The following is a 14,352-nucleotide window of genomic DNA, read 5'->3' on the forward strand; positions in this document are numbered from 1 at the left end:
TCAAATGCTAAAAATCCGAAAAGCCATTGGGAATGGAACGTATTACTCGATTCCCAGCGATAGAACCACCAGCATCGGCACTTAGGAACGAAGCGTAAGGAATTCGTAATTAGAAGTTCGACTCCAACTGCTGCAAGTCAGCCACAAATTGCAAACAAAAACAAAGGCCAGTTGTTGACTCGACAAACAACCAACCATTCTGGCCCGCTGTTTGGCCAAACAGTTAACACTCAGGCACTCGAAAGTAAATGAAATCGATCCCCGCCACGGCCACTAAATGTTCAACTTAAGCATCCACTCCGCTCCGGCTGAAGCTGAAGCCTTTGCTTTAACTTTAACTTTAACTTTGGCTTTAACTTCAACTTGAAATGGGCGTTCACAGAAAACACAATTAAAATTTAATGACGAAAAGGCGGAAAAATAGTTAAGTGCAGTGCAGTGAGGCTCCGTTCATTTCGGTTGAAGGCTCCCTGCAATCTCGGTTCGGTCCTTCGGTCCGGACTCTCGGAGAAAATTGCCTTTTGTTGCCCAAAATTGAAATATGCAATCATAATGCCGGCGACACAAAATGCCGAATTTGGTTTCCCCTAATAGCCACAATGTACAGCCCGCATGGCTTCGCATCCTACATGGAGCAGCCTCCATCTGTCCATTTCGTTCCGATCTGAGCACTTGAAACAAATACTTATTATTTTTAATTAATTTAAACTTTTTTATATTAATTTCCATTATTATACCATCCAAAAATATCTGCTGTATTAGAAGTACCTCTCTTTTATTAGTTTAAAATAACATGACATAGTCCTTAAATATTTTTTGTAATATTTTATACTTTAATACTTTACCACTACTTCTTTCCGAGTGCAGCTTCTTCAGTTTTTCCGACTTTTAACGGTTGCCGGCCAATTGCAACAAGTGATGTCCCACGCTGAGTTCCCCCGCCCGCCGCCATCTCCTCCTCTTGTTTCTTGGCAGGGCATGGACGGTAAATTCGATTAAACCGCAAATAGGTTTTTGGCCAAGCGAGCGGCCAGGGCGGTCAGCTGGTCAATTGACTATGACTTGCGGGCTAACTTGCACAGTGGTGATTCGTATCTAATGCTTTACCAAAAAAGGATATAAAAATATTGTATAAAAAATATGAACAAATGAGAGAGCTATTTAATAAAAATACAACTTATAAAAAATCCTACACCTTTTGATAATATTTTTTATATAATAAAGTCCTAAGGAAGATCAGAGATGAAGCTTTACATATTCTATTAAATTACTATTAAACTAAAATAAAATACTTAATAATACTTACTATTATTACTTACTTAATTATAATCATAGTTGGACCTTCGAGACTTAATCCATTGCATCCAATGTGCTCTAAGTCCGTGCATTGGGTGCAATGGCGGCATAATTTATGATTTCATTAAAGCAGCAAATTTAATCGAACTAAGTTGGAAATCAAAACGATCGTCAGCTCCGCTTCCCAGGCCGCAGCCCATCCATATAGCCGCAGCTATAGCTATAGCTATCATCATCCGAGACCCGATCGGGCAATTTATCGTCTATCGCCTATCGACTGACCGCGAAAGTGGCACAATCGTGAGCACTGTGGACGCTTTTCGATTGAGCAATGATTTGGTTATTGGACTCGGAGGCCCAGGCCCCGTTATGGGATCGTCGGGGATCCGAGATCTCCTCGAGATCGAAAGGGGGGTGGAAAAATGCCAGGTTCTATGAACCTCGCGGTTCGCAGATCTCTCTCTGCGCCGCCCGAACGAAAATTACAAGTTGCCGATTATAAAAAAGTTGAGAGCGATTGCAGTTTGCCATAAAATAAGTAAATCGCCGCCCAACTCACGTTCCAATGGCGGCGAGGGAGGTAAATAAAATAAAATGAAATTGAAAAGCCAAAACATCGAGGGGCCAGGCGGTCCAATGGCAAAACTGGGGATGGGGCCTATGTATTGCAGAAATCGACTCACGGATTTTGTGTTACACTTTTGTTGTTAGCAAGTAGCGAATGAGAGGCCCTCCGCCATCCTCACTCCCACTGGCCAACTCCAAATCCAAATCCACGGGCACGGCCACGGAGATGGAGATGGAACAGAGCTTCGTGCGGCTGAAGAAAAATATTTTGCCGCTTGACGACAGCAGAACACTAAGGAAAAATGTCGGGACTTTAAGTAAAGAATGTCTTCACTTTAAATAAAAACAATCAATTGAAATTTAAAATAAATCTCTAAAAACGCAATAGGAAACATATAAACACAAACTATTACAGTCTTTGTTCCTCAAACATCTAGATTAAACCAGAGTAACTTCAAAGTAAACCAATATTATTATTGATTTTTTTAATGCTTTAATTATAACACAATTTTTGCTTTGCAAAACTTTACATTATCTAAGATCGTTAAGTTAAGCACCCATTTAAAAGGAAATCAAAATGTAATTTTATGTTCGAATTGTGATATTTTCTATTTGTGCAGTTGGAGCAGCTGGAGCAACCACGGCGGCGATGATGGCGACCATGTTGGCCTGGCTTCGCTTACTCCACCTACCTACCACAAAGTGGCCAACAACAAGCACTGGCAAACAACAATCAATAGACAAACGTTTGGCTTGTTTTCTGTTTTTGTGTTGCATTGTAAATCAAACGGAACCGAGCAAAACAAGCGAAACGGTATTGTTTTCCAATTGGCAGGCACGCCAGGGAGGAGCTCGGCTGCCAAAAAAAGGCCCCCTATTTCCAGCCTCCCGATCGAGGAGATGGCCCCGGGCTTTGGTTCAAGTTGCCACTGAAGACGCTGACAAGAGCCGAAAGGCTCGTACAGTCAGCACTGGCTATGGTGGCCCCCCAATATACGGGTGTACGTGTATGCATGGCGGTGACCCCGCTGAACTGTGTTGCTGTGCTGCTGTGGCTCAAATCAAATGGGTCCCTCAACTTGGGCGATGCTCACATCACGCCCGTCCACTGATGTTTCCTCAATTAACCTTTTTATTTTGCTGACTCGGTTACGTTTCTTGTATCTCTTTTTCAGGATGTTTTTCCCCCTCCCCCTGATTTCTTTTTTCTGGGTTGTCTGGGCGTATGCGAATTGTCGCCATTACACGAATTGCATCGTGTTGTTGTTGTTAGCGGGGAAATTGTTGAGCAGAAAAAGTTCCAATGGCCAATTTTAAGGAGAGCGCCCAGCGAATGGCGAATGTTTGCCAAAATGAGCTGTGGAATTTATGTAGCTTGATGTTTTAGAAAGTAATTGCGAGTATCAAGTATACGCCGGGTGGTTCAGGTGTGGGAAACACTAGAAGGTTTACTTTTACTCCATTAAATTCGACAATCTTAAGATGAAATAGCAAAACCCAAGCTAATCGGAGACCATTTTGTCCCACTGTATCGAAGTGACAGAAGGTTGGGAAAAAGATACTCCCATGAGGCATCTAATTAAAACCGCCTGCTTTGTGGCGGCTCCACCTTGGAGGAGCTTTTCCTGCTGGCTCTTTGCTGGCCTACCACACAGCGCGTTTTAGGCCGGGTCGAGTGCTACTGGTATTTTGGCCAACAAAAAGGCGTTGCAAGCCGGGTTAAGTGAGGTTATGTTATTTGTCAATTTGTCTTGCCTTAACTAGCAACTACTTTTGCTGTTGCTGTTGCTGTCCCACTAAAAAGCAACAAGGTTATTAGGGTTAAGCCAAAAGTTTCCGCCACTCACACAGTCGTTAGCTAAAGTATATACACACACACACACACTCTCCTTTAGCATCGCATAAGATTGTGCAAACAGTTGCCATAATTTTCAATCACATTAAATATGTATTTGGCTGGGTGAAATCTAAAATCCCAAAATTCAAATCAAAGACACAAAAATCAAATCGAAACGAGCGAAAAAACATGTAGCACTTGTCAGCGCAGCCGACAGACAATAAAAAACCGAAACAAGCGACAATTTTTTGGACCTGTAATAAACATCAATAAAAGATCGCTGTCCATGTCACTGGTCGCAGATTTGAAGATTCGATTTCCGATATCGGCTGGGAGATCGTCGCATTGTGTCCGCTCTTTTCACAAAATTTTTATTAATTTAACAATAAAATGTTTATGCAAATCGCATTGACTTTTTGCTCGCATTATAATCAAAAGGCAATTATAATAAGTTATGGCGCTGGCCGAGAGCGGACAAGCGGCTAATGAAATTATAAAACAAATGTCCCTCATTATTGGACACTAAACGCCATTAGGAATTCAAATTTCCACAAAGCGACTTTGGTAGAATCTGCCATTCCGGCGATTTAATTGATATTTGCTGGTCGGTCTCCTTTGGTCGAGGGGTCAAATTTATGTGACAGTTGAAATCTGAAAACACGCAACTAATGTCAGCCATGGCGTTGGCCAAATGGGTCGTGAATTAAGCCAAACGAGTTGGCAAGATCGATTAGAAATGCGCTTCTCATTATCGCTTGGCAGTTGGCCCAACCTAGTGGGCTCAATAAACCCGACATTTAACGGCAGTTTGATGGCCAAGACTACGACAAACTGTCAAAATGCCCAGCGGGCCCAGTCCATATTTATTTGCATAAATGTATTTTAATTTGAATCTACGAGACATCTAAGACGATCCGATCCAATCCGTGCTCCACGTTGGCCTCAGATAATTCACACCTCATTCGGAGGTGGGCTGGCTTGGTGCCACGCCCCCTTCGCCTACCGCACTGCGTGCGGTCTGAAATATTGAAAGGCGTAGAATTTCTCACGCTGGCTGCCAAACGAATTTTCAATGCAAAATAAATTCAGGCAACGACAAAACAAGAAAGGCAACAAAATTATTGGTAACAAATAATTTTTGGCGCTTTCTTTATGGCAAATTAGCCGCGGCAATAAAATGCCAAAAACATGTGTCTGTATGCCCATGCATGTGCGGTGTGTGTGCAATAAATATAAATCCAGAGTGCCATGCAAATGGCACAACAGGCGTAGTATGAAGTCTGACCGCCCCTCAGGACCTTCCCCTCTCTTCCCACAGCTCTCTGTCTCTTTCTCAGCTCGTACATACAAAGAAAAACATAATTGGGAACAAGATGAATATAAATAAAATCTAAGCAGTAAAAAATCCATTAAATGGTTATTTTATGAGCATTATTCACAAATTAGCTTACATAAAAAATACATAAATTACTGCGGTTTTATTGGGCAAAATTTGTGAATACCATAATTTAAATCAAATAATGATCTGAATATTAAATTGAAGAGTATTTGCTTTTAAATTTTAATGTTGTTATTTCCATGCAAAATAGAAGATAGCAAAGAGGCAAAACTACCACTAAATCAGCTCCAAAAATCCTTTACATATTATTTAAAAATTTATGTTAAATGTTCCACTAATGGATGTACAATATTCTCGTACTAAAATATATCTCGTCGACATTTTTCAATTTATTACTGTGTAGAGCTCTTCCTCCTATCTGCTAGTTGAGTCCGGCCGAACTGGCTAGATAGTCTGGAAAATCGTTGTTATTATTTATTGCCGCCGATATTTTTATGTTTTGCCGAAGTCGTGACTTGGCCAGGTCGCCAGCCGCCGTCCGCCAACCGCCAACCGCCAACCGCCAACCGTCTTCCGCCGATCGGCGATCGTCGGCTTTTGGCCAAACTGGCAGCCGCCAGAAGGTGTGTTGTTGGCCACCGGACAGCAGTTGGGCCAGAGGAAATGCCAGCGGGGAGGTCGAGGGAAAGCGAAAACCCAGGGGCCAACTGATGAACGTCCGAAAGAGTGGCGTTCTTGGAAAGTTTTCGAAGCGTTAACAATCAATGCGTTTGCATCGCATCGATTGGTCAGCTCCACTCACACATGTCCAAATGCACCGGAAGCGGACATTTCAGCTGCTGCTTTGTATGCCACACACACACATACAGTAGAGCTTGTTGGCCGTGTTAGATCCCAGGTCTCAGTTTTACCCATAAAAGGTTTTATGTTTCATCGCTGATCCACTGCAAGTCAATCCGACTCCCACACACTCAGATAGAAACATCAAAGCTCATAAACATGCACGGGCACACTCCATTTGGCGGGGTTTCGGCGGGGATTGGGGCATTGGGTGACAGGACAGGGCCCAAGACGTCCATCCAAGTTGAATTACGCGTTCGGTTTAATCAGCCAGAAAAAAAGGGAGAAGCGGCTAAGAGATACTCTTTATAAAATTAAAGGTAGTCCTTCTGTAAAACTCTACTTCTTTTTAAGAAGTTTGTGATACAATCTATAAATTTAAAAAATATGTTTGATAAGCAATTTGAAACAGTAATTAATATATCCAAATTTGATTTAAAATCCCCTATTTGGTATACCCAAAAAATGGAATCCCGACAACATGAAGATACCAAAACACGCATCGCGACATTTCAATGTTTCAGTGTTGCTGCCATGCTACGAAAACAAACTCAAATACGAGACACAACTCGTTGTGCGATCAGCGTTCGATGACTTCGATTTGCTGGACACGATCGAGACAAAGTCGCTTACTTTCGCTTGGTCATGAATATTAAAGACATTAAGTAGGAACAATAAGGAACAGGGACAACTCAGAACCTAAAGTTGGGATGGGTACGGGAATGGGAATGGGAATGGCACTGCGGATCGGAACCTGCACTTGATGCGCTTTGGTTTTATGGGAGTCTCTTTTAACCCCCCTTTTTTTTGGTATTTGTGAAAATGTCCGATCATGTCAAAAGCGTCGCATCCCGTCATACAACCAACAACAATGCAACAAGGGGGCCAAGTTGGGAGGGGACCCCCGACTCCGATGGAAAAAAAGGATTTCGTGTCGTTTTGTCATCGCATGTTCACTGCTGCCTGCTCCCCGGCAAATGAAAACGTGAGCTCGATCCTCCCCGCCTGACTGGCTGCTTATAAATATGCATTTCTCGATATTTTTTTATACGGCTGCCATATAATTTAAGCAAAGCGAAAACCAATAAACAATGGCCCCGGGATCCGCAGCCAAGTGGGGGAAACTGAAGTTGCAATTTTGCTGTCATCGGAACGCCAAACGAAGACGCGCCAGATGCCATCAAATACTTCAGACCGGCGTTACATCAGTCCGGACTCCGGAGCTCATCCGCCGATGGAGTCTCGCCGAGATGGTTTTGATTTGAACTTTCATCGCCCCGCTGACCACTCGACAAAGAGCGTCAAGTGCGCCGAGGCTCTGTGAGGAATGGGAACCAAACGGTTTCCACCTCTGCACAGAAAATAAATTCCAATCCTAACGATACTTCGGCTTAAAAATTATTTTGAAAATATTTTAACAAAAAATAGATACAAGCAAGAAATTTCTATTTTTCATAATTTCAGGAAATTGTTAATTATTTGTAAATACTTTTTCCTTCAGTGCACATTTATTTATGGGCTGGGCATCTCATCGTCGGTCGGGCTTTCCTTTCTTGTCGATGCTACATTTAAATCGTCATAATTCAAATTGCTGTTGGCATTTTACATAAGTACTCGTATCTGGTACGGGCAGCGATCCCAATCATTAGGTGAAGAAACGCTTTTGATTTTGCCTGATTATTAATGATTTCCGTTCGATTTATCACACGATCGATGGTCGTATAGTGCAAGGTCATCAAAGGAACGTGTTGATTACCAGCACACCGTAATAACAACAATAAATTAATGGGCATTTCTGGATTCGAGGGACGGACAACCCGCTGCTCCTCGGAGCCCCTTTCTTTTTGATGGATTGCGCTCGAGATCGGAGTATATGGGCACAAACAAATAGGTTTTCCCAGGTACAATGAAATTTGTTTGCTAACAATGTGCGCCAGCCAGTCGGAGTATATCTCGTTGATTCACAACGATTGCGGGGCGTTAAATCGAACGGCGTTCGGTTTTCTGATGATTCATTGCGATTTAATTTCCAATTTGAATGCTTTAAATGAACTTATAATTCACCATCAGTCGCGCTCTAATACCCTCCATTTATCCGGCTCGGCTTCCCGCCGAATTTGTCCATAATTTATATGTTCCAATTTGGTTACAATGCCGCAGGATCGGGCTACAAATATGTAATCCAATACTAATTGGGAGCTCATGAGGCGTCTGCGTCCACATCTTCTAATGGCGAGCAGCCGAGTGCTGCAAATGCCGCGGTCCGTGGACAATGCTGGCTAAAAATGAAACTCGTTAAATATTTATGAGGAGCACGAGCATCGCCGTACCCGACCCGACCAGATCCATTCCATTCCATTCCACTCCGGCCCGGCTGGCCAGATGTGTAGGCCATAATTGTGCACAGATTTTGATTTGCCGTTGCCATCGGCAGTAAGTGCGAGCCGCGCTGACTTGGCCAAAGCCCAGCCCCAGGTGCTGCTACCAACTTCCAGTTGCAGTTGCAGTTGCAGTTTCCTCCGCAGTTCCACTGCCAGCCCTGAGTCGACTCCGCTCCACTCCGCTTGGCTTGGCTTGGCTTGCCTTGCCCATGGCCATATAAATGCATTCGGCCCGGCTCGCACATAGCTGTAAATAAAAAACTGACAAGAATGGTACAGAAAAGGTCAAGACTATAGGATACTTACTGTGTTCTTTTTTATGAATTTTTGTGCTACAAAGTTTTAGGTGAATAAGCAGATGATCTACAACTTTTGAGTTAAAGTTGTTTGAATTTACATATATTTTTTTAAACCTTACCTTTTAAAGTATAAATTTAAAACAGAAATCTTTCAAGTATAAGTGATACGATCTGGAGTAAAATTTGGTTAATCTAAGTTGACTTTTAGCCCGATTAAACTCCTTTCCTTTTCTTTAATTTGAGTAAGTTTAAAAGTAATGAAGAGCTTATCAAACTGACTAATTTATTATTCTAATATACTTTTACAGCTTGAAAACATAATCGATATCCCCTCCTGCGCTTTGTGAGTACCCAGCAGACTAAAAGAAGCGAGCCCAGCCCGTTTGAAGCGGAGTGGCGGTGGCCCATAGCTTTCGGCCATGCACGAAGGCGCAACACTTCAGCGGCAGCATCGGCATCAGTTTGAGCCGCTGCCCCGGGTTCCGACGTTGCAGGACCGTCGAGCTGAGGTGGACCCACAACCTGTTTCGTGGGAACATTACCTAGTCTGGCACTGACTCCGAGCTCTATGGCCAACTTGGGCTGCAGCCGCCGCCTGAATCGCGCTGACCACTGGGCCGCCGTTCGGAGTTTGGAGTTTAGTGGTTGGTGTTCGGAGCTGGCGATGGAGATGGAGTTGGAGTTTCGAGATGAAGATGGAGGAGAAGTCGCATTCGGATTCGGAATCGGCGGCTGACGCTGACTGACGGACTGGTGTTGTTGGCCGCTCATAAATGAAACCTGTTAAATGAATGAAATAAAGTGTTATTTGCTCGACTCACAAATGTTTCTTTGGAGCCCCTTTGGGTTCTTTGGATTATGCGCCTCGCCGAGGTTCCGAATGGGGATGACAGCGTGAATGGCACCTCGAAAGTTATGGAAGGAATATCAGGTGGGCATAAATGGGCAGACCACATGGGAATTTATTACAAATCTCTGGCACTAATGTTCGTATATTAAAGACTTTTAAATTAAAATGGCTATTAAGCTTATTGAATTGGGGATTATAAGTTTCAAGACGATAAAAATGTTAGCAAGTAGGTGATAAGCGCTAGATAACAGTTTATTAATTCCTGTTTTTAATACCTTATTAACTGACATTTATACGCGTTAATTTGATTAAAGTGATTTCTGTTGACGAATGAAATAATCTATGTATTAAAAACTTTAAATAAGATTTGTTATTCGAAAAGTAAACGACGTTTTTTTGTTTTAAAAAATAAATGGTGATATTAAAGAAATATTTATATTTGTTTTAAGAGGTAAAGACTTTGGTGTAAGCCAAGATTCACGGACCCATCTCTAGATCCCAGCCACGATTTTATGCCTCACGTGTGTGTGCTTTATGTTTTTTGTGTTTACTATGCTCTGGTTCTCGGACTTTGGGAGCTTTATGTTTTCTCGAAGACCCCAAAGAAGAGCGGGATCCGTAAGAAGTTTAATTTGATTTTTTATACTCCTTCCAGGTCTTCTTCTCCAAAACTTGCTCTGCAGCCCTGCCCCACGTCCACGTCCATGTCCATGGGTAGATGGACCCATGCCATGAGTCCATGTGTGAGTGCCAGTGACTTGTAAATTTTTTGGATGTTGCTGGCGTGTTTTTGTTATTGTTTGTGTTTACCTACAGTAGTTGTGGCCTGCATGTTTTTTGTTACCTTTCGAGTTGGTCTTCAACTTGAGTTTTATTTTTAACTTAATTTCTGGCCGGCCAAGATTCCTCGTTCTTCGACTCCCCGGCCGTCGTGCGTGTAATTCATATTTCACTGTACACGAGCCCCGTACATAATTCGCAAGTTTTGGCCCAACCATATAATTTGTGGCAACAACAAGACCGGCAAATTGTGGCCATGTTGATCCCCGACGCATTATACGTACATTTAGCCAACATCCACGGACGGACTTATAAATGTGCGGGCTTTACATCACTTAGAGTCGCTGCGCAGACGTTTATTATTTCGCGAGATTTACATTTTATTGTATATGTTTTAATTTAAATTTATATCCCATTCCCTTTGCGCCTCTGTGGTCCGCGAGTTTTGTGGTTGGTCGGCCGTTAAATGTTGCCTTAATTCGACAATTTAATTTGGGTTTATGCGGCCTTAATAAGGGGAGCCATAATCTGGAGGCGAAGTCGCCGAGCAAAAGGGCGCATTTTGTTTGACTTATGTGAAATGAGGAAGCTCGGCTTAAACGGGGCGTGGCCAGCCGGCCTTAGCTCAGCAATTTTCGAGATTTTTCCAGCTTTCTGGTTTTTTGTTTGCCCAGAGTATTTGCATGTGATTGGAACTTAATTCCGGTTTTTAAGCTGCGAAATTCGGGTCAAAGATATTGAGTTTTGGATTAAAAAACTAATGAGACTAGTCGTTTTCTTTTACGATTAATAAGAGTGTACAAGTTTTTCGAAACTTTCCTAAATGATTCCAGTTTTTATAAAATTAAAGTACATACCTCAATTTACAAAGCCGTTCCCCAAGGAAGTCTGAAAACAAATCCCCATATAACTTGATTAATAAACAATCCCTAGTCCAGAAATTACATTTTCACGGCTTCCAATTGGGCGAACAACATTTTACTCTGGATTCTAAATTAAAATATGAGCACAATGGGAGATCGGACCAGAAAATCAATGAACTTCTGTATGATTTTCTTCGACTCGGTTAAGACAAAGGGTTTAAAGGGCGCCAAACAATTTAGTTCCACTTGGTGGCCAGACAAGGTTATATTAGGTCCCAAACAATTTCTAGCTTAACTAAGGTGTTGGATGAGTAATGCGGCACGTTTACATTTTGTTCCCATGAAGAAAAATATTTAATTTGATTGCGGTTTTTATGTCTTCATTAGCCAAATGCTCGGAGGGCAATAAATTAGAGATTTCGGCTCGGAGGCTGGAGAGTCTGTTTTGGGTTGGATTTCGGTCTTGTATCTCCTATTATAGTATTTCTGCTGTTCGGCTTGTAATGCGGCCCATGCATGAAGATTAACACTTGATTAATGATTTCGATTATTCATAATTTGTTGTTGCTGCTTTATCTCTCGAATGCCTACAAATAATTGAAACATTTTGCGACTGCTGCGCATGCGCACATTCAATGCTAATGCAACTTCGATTTCAAGATCATTAAGCGCTACATGGACATGTACATGCGCTTCCTTTGGCTGTGGCTGCCATTATTGATGATGGAAAAGACACAGAAAAAATAAATAAAATCTCCACACATCCACCGCCGGTGGATGGATGCTCCCTCGAGGGGCACGCACCTGTGTGCGTGTTAGCTGCACATTTGAGGTACGCAACTCGTCAATCAGTTGACCATGTGCAACCGGTTTCTGCTCCACTTCCAGTTAAATCTTCTCTCGATTGATTCCACATAGCTGCATACCCTCATCGCGCGGTTAGATCAGCTTCCCTGAAGGGTGAGCACTGTTCTGCGGAAAGATATCCGATCTGGAAGATAACTCCGGTTGACCACTCATTGTAGCTTACTTGGACTCAAAGAAGTTTTGTCAAAAGCATGATTTGTACAAATTGTTATCCATTATTAAAAGATAAGTAATCAGAAAAAGGGATTTTTTAGAAATATTTTACATACAGCAAGCCAGATTCTATTTTATTAGAAAAATATTTAATAAACAGAAATGTTTTTTAAAATCCTATCTTATCTTTCCGTTTTCGAAAGCATATTCGATCTTCGTCTGATCCCAATTAGCTATTGGGTGCACTTTTTCCTTCTAGTTTTTGTTTATTTTATTATTCTTTTTATTATCTAAGCATGTGTTGATTTTTCCCGGGCTCGGCGGCAGCGCTTTTCCAACTGTCAACGGCGCACAGCCGTCGCGTCGAATGATTTGCAGATTCTGTTTGACAGTTGGTCCGGTTTTTCATTAATGAACATGAGCCCATGGCGGATCGATGGCCAACGGGGAGCGACTAGGAGTGGAACACACGCACTGCATCGCTGGATGCGTTTGTTTTGATTTATGGGCATATAGTAACTGGGTTTCGAGGGGATTCCCGGGGGCCAGGAGCGTAGAAAGCAGGGGGTTGGTTGGTCGGCCAGTTCGAATATTTCGTCAGGCCTCGGACTTCTCAGACTTCTCGGACTCCTCGATTCTGTTTCATTTCGTTTCGGCTTCGGGATCCCAGCGAATCCCCCAGCAACCCTAATGAAGATAATTTATTATGCGATGCCGTTTAATTAAAATCAGATAACCCAGCCGAACCGACCAGAACCAACGATCGCTGTCCGTTCAGCTCAGCTCACCTCAGATCAACTCGGCTCCTTCAAAATGCATACGGAGCCCCAGACATTCCCAGACTTGGAAGTTGGAGTCTGCCGAAATGGGCTGCCGTTTAGGAGGTGCTCTTTTTTATGTTATTTGTATTCATAGACAGTAGAACTCCTTTAATAAAACTTTATAACCTTCCTGACAGTAATCCTACAAACTGAAAAACTTGTGCTTAAAATATTATTATTATAAAATTATAAACTAGCTTCTATATTTACCATTTTTTAAAGATATAGAACTGTTATTATTCTTTCTGAAAATTTAACTTCAATTATTTATATTTTCCAATAATTCAAATCACATTTTAGAAGCTTGACTGTAGTTAATTTCCCAGGCGCAGAGGGAAAGATTTCGCGTTAAGTTCAACAACTGGCAAGCGGCAACAAAGTTGTTGCGGTCAACGTTGTCGTCGAGATCGCCGAATCACCGAATCACCGGATCGCCGGACGTCGCCGGTGGCAGCTGCCGGGGTCCCCATCTCGGCATCATGATTGGTATTGGTTCTTTATCAGGATCTTGTTTAGGCCATCTCGGTGCTTTGTTGATTTTGACTTTGACTTTTAATGCCCCATTACTTGCCTCTGGCTTTCTGTGTGTCCGTGCAGGCGGCCTTCCCTCCGGCTTATCAGCCAGATCGGGCCGAGTTTCACTTTTCCCTCGCCGACTTCCCAGCCGTCCTTAGTCATCGATGTATCCGCTGGGGTTCTTGTTGGAGTGCTTGTTTTATTGTTTGATATGCAAATGGTTTTTAATTGTGTGGTTGGTCCTTCTGTGGGCTTGTTAACCCCTTGAATTCTCATGTGGCTCGTATTAAAAAAGTGGAAAAAATAAATGGGAGTTTGGTTATCAGGACAATCATTTTAAAGATATTTTTTATAATAGAGGATCAGTTATTTGTCTACATTAGAAAAAAATTAGAAACATAAAAGAATAACTGTTGCGAATGGGAAAAATTTCGTTATTTTATTAAAAACCTTTTTCAAAATCCTAGTGTTATATTTAAAGGGTTAAAATAGCAGATATGTCTTTATAATCACAACAGAAAACTTAACTCCTTGGAAATAAACATTACCATTTTGGACCCCACGGGAGGCTGAAAATGAGTCACTTCTCACAAAGATTTAAACCAAAGTATTAATTAAGACCCAATGGCAGAGTAAATGAGAATCGCCCCATTTTGGCACTTTCTTTGTGGATTTTTCGTGGTTTGTGGTTTGTGGTTTCTCGATTTCCGCTCGAAGGGGGCGGAGCACACATCTAAGTCGGGTCTAACGAGCGCTTAAGAGAGGACCTCCGGCATAAGAGACTCGACATTTAAGAGCAGATCAAGAGAAACCCCTGGGAAAACAGAGAAGCTAAGATACTCGGGCCGAAAGGCAAAGAGAACTCCGCTGCGGAGGCCGAAAAGTACGCGTAATTAAAGCTGGCTTCGAGTGCTGGAAAAAAGACCCGCAAATCAATCAGTTG

General features: G+C 42.3%; 1 protein-coding gene across 1 annotated transcript; it reads right to left on the bottom strand.

Annotated features, from left to right (window-relative positions):
* Positions 1–3,630: 3,630 nt before the first annotated feature.
* Positions 3,631–11,080, bottom strand: LOC108086510. Its single transcript, XM_017183439.1, has 3 exons — positions 11,047–11,080; positions 8,985–9,339; positions 3,631–3,659 (listed from the first exon to the last, which is right to left on the bottom strand). Exons 2-3 carry the CDS (start codon positions 9,328–9,330, stop codon positions 3,631–3,633), a joined length of 375 nt encoding a protein of 124 aa, XP_017038928.1. The 5' UTR covers positions 9,331–9,339; positions 11,047–11,080.
* Positions 11,081–14,352: the final 3,272 nt, after the last annotated feature.

This window comes from Drosophila ficusphila, unplaced genomic scaffold (assembly GCF_018152265.1).
Source record: "Drosophila ficusphila isolate 14025-0441.05 unplaced genomic scaffold, ASM1815226v1 contig_791, whole genome shotgun sequence".
Lineage (NCBI taxonomy): Eukaryota > Metazoa > Arthropoda > Insecta > Diptera > Drosophilidae > Drosophila > Drosophila ficusphila.

Excerpts from the sequence above, each read along its gene's own strand:
- LOC108086510 (XM_017183439.1), bottom strand. The coding sequence starts at position 9,330 with ATGAGCGGCCAACAACACCAGTCCGTCAGTCAGCGTCAGCCGCCGATT. Across the intron at positions 3,660-8,984 it reads CGCTGAAGTGTTGCGCCTTC|TGGGACAGCAACAGCAACAG; the intron begins GTGCATGGCCGA and ends GTTGCTTTTTAG.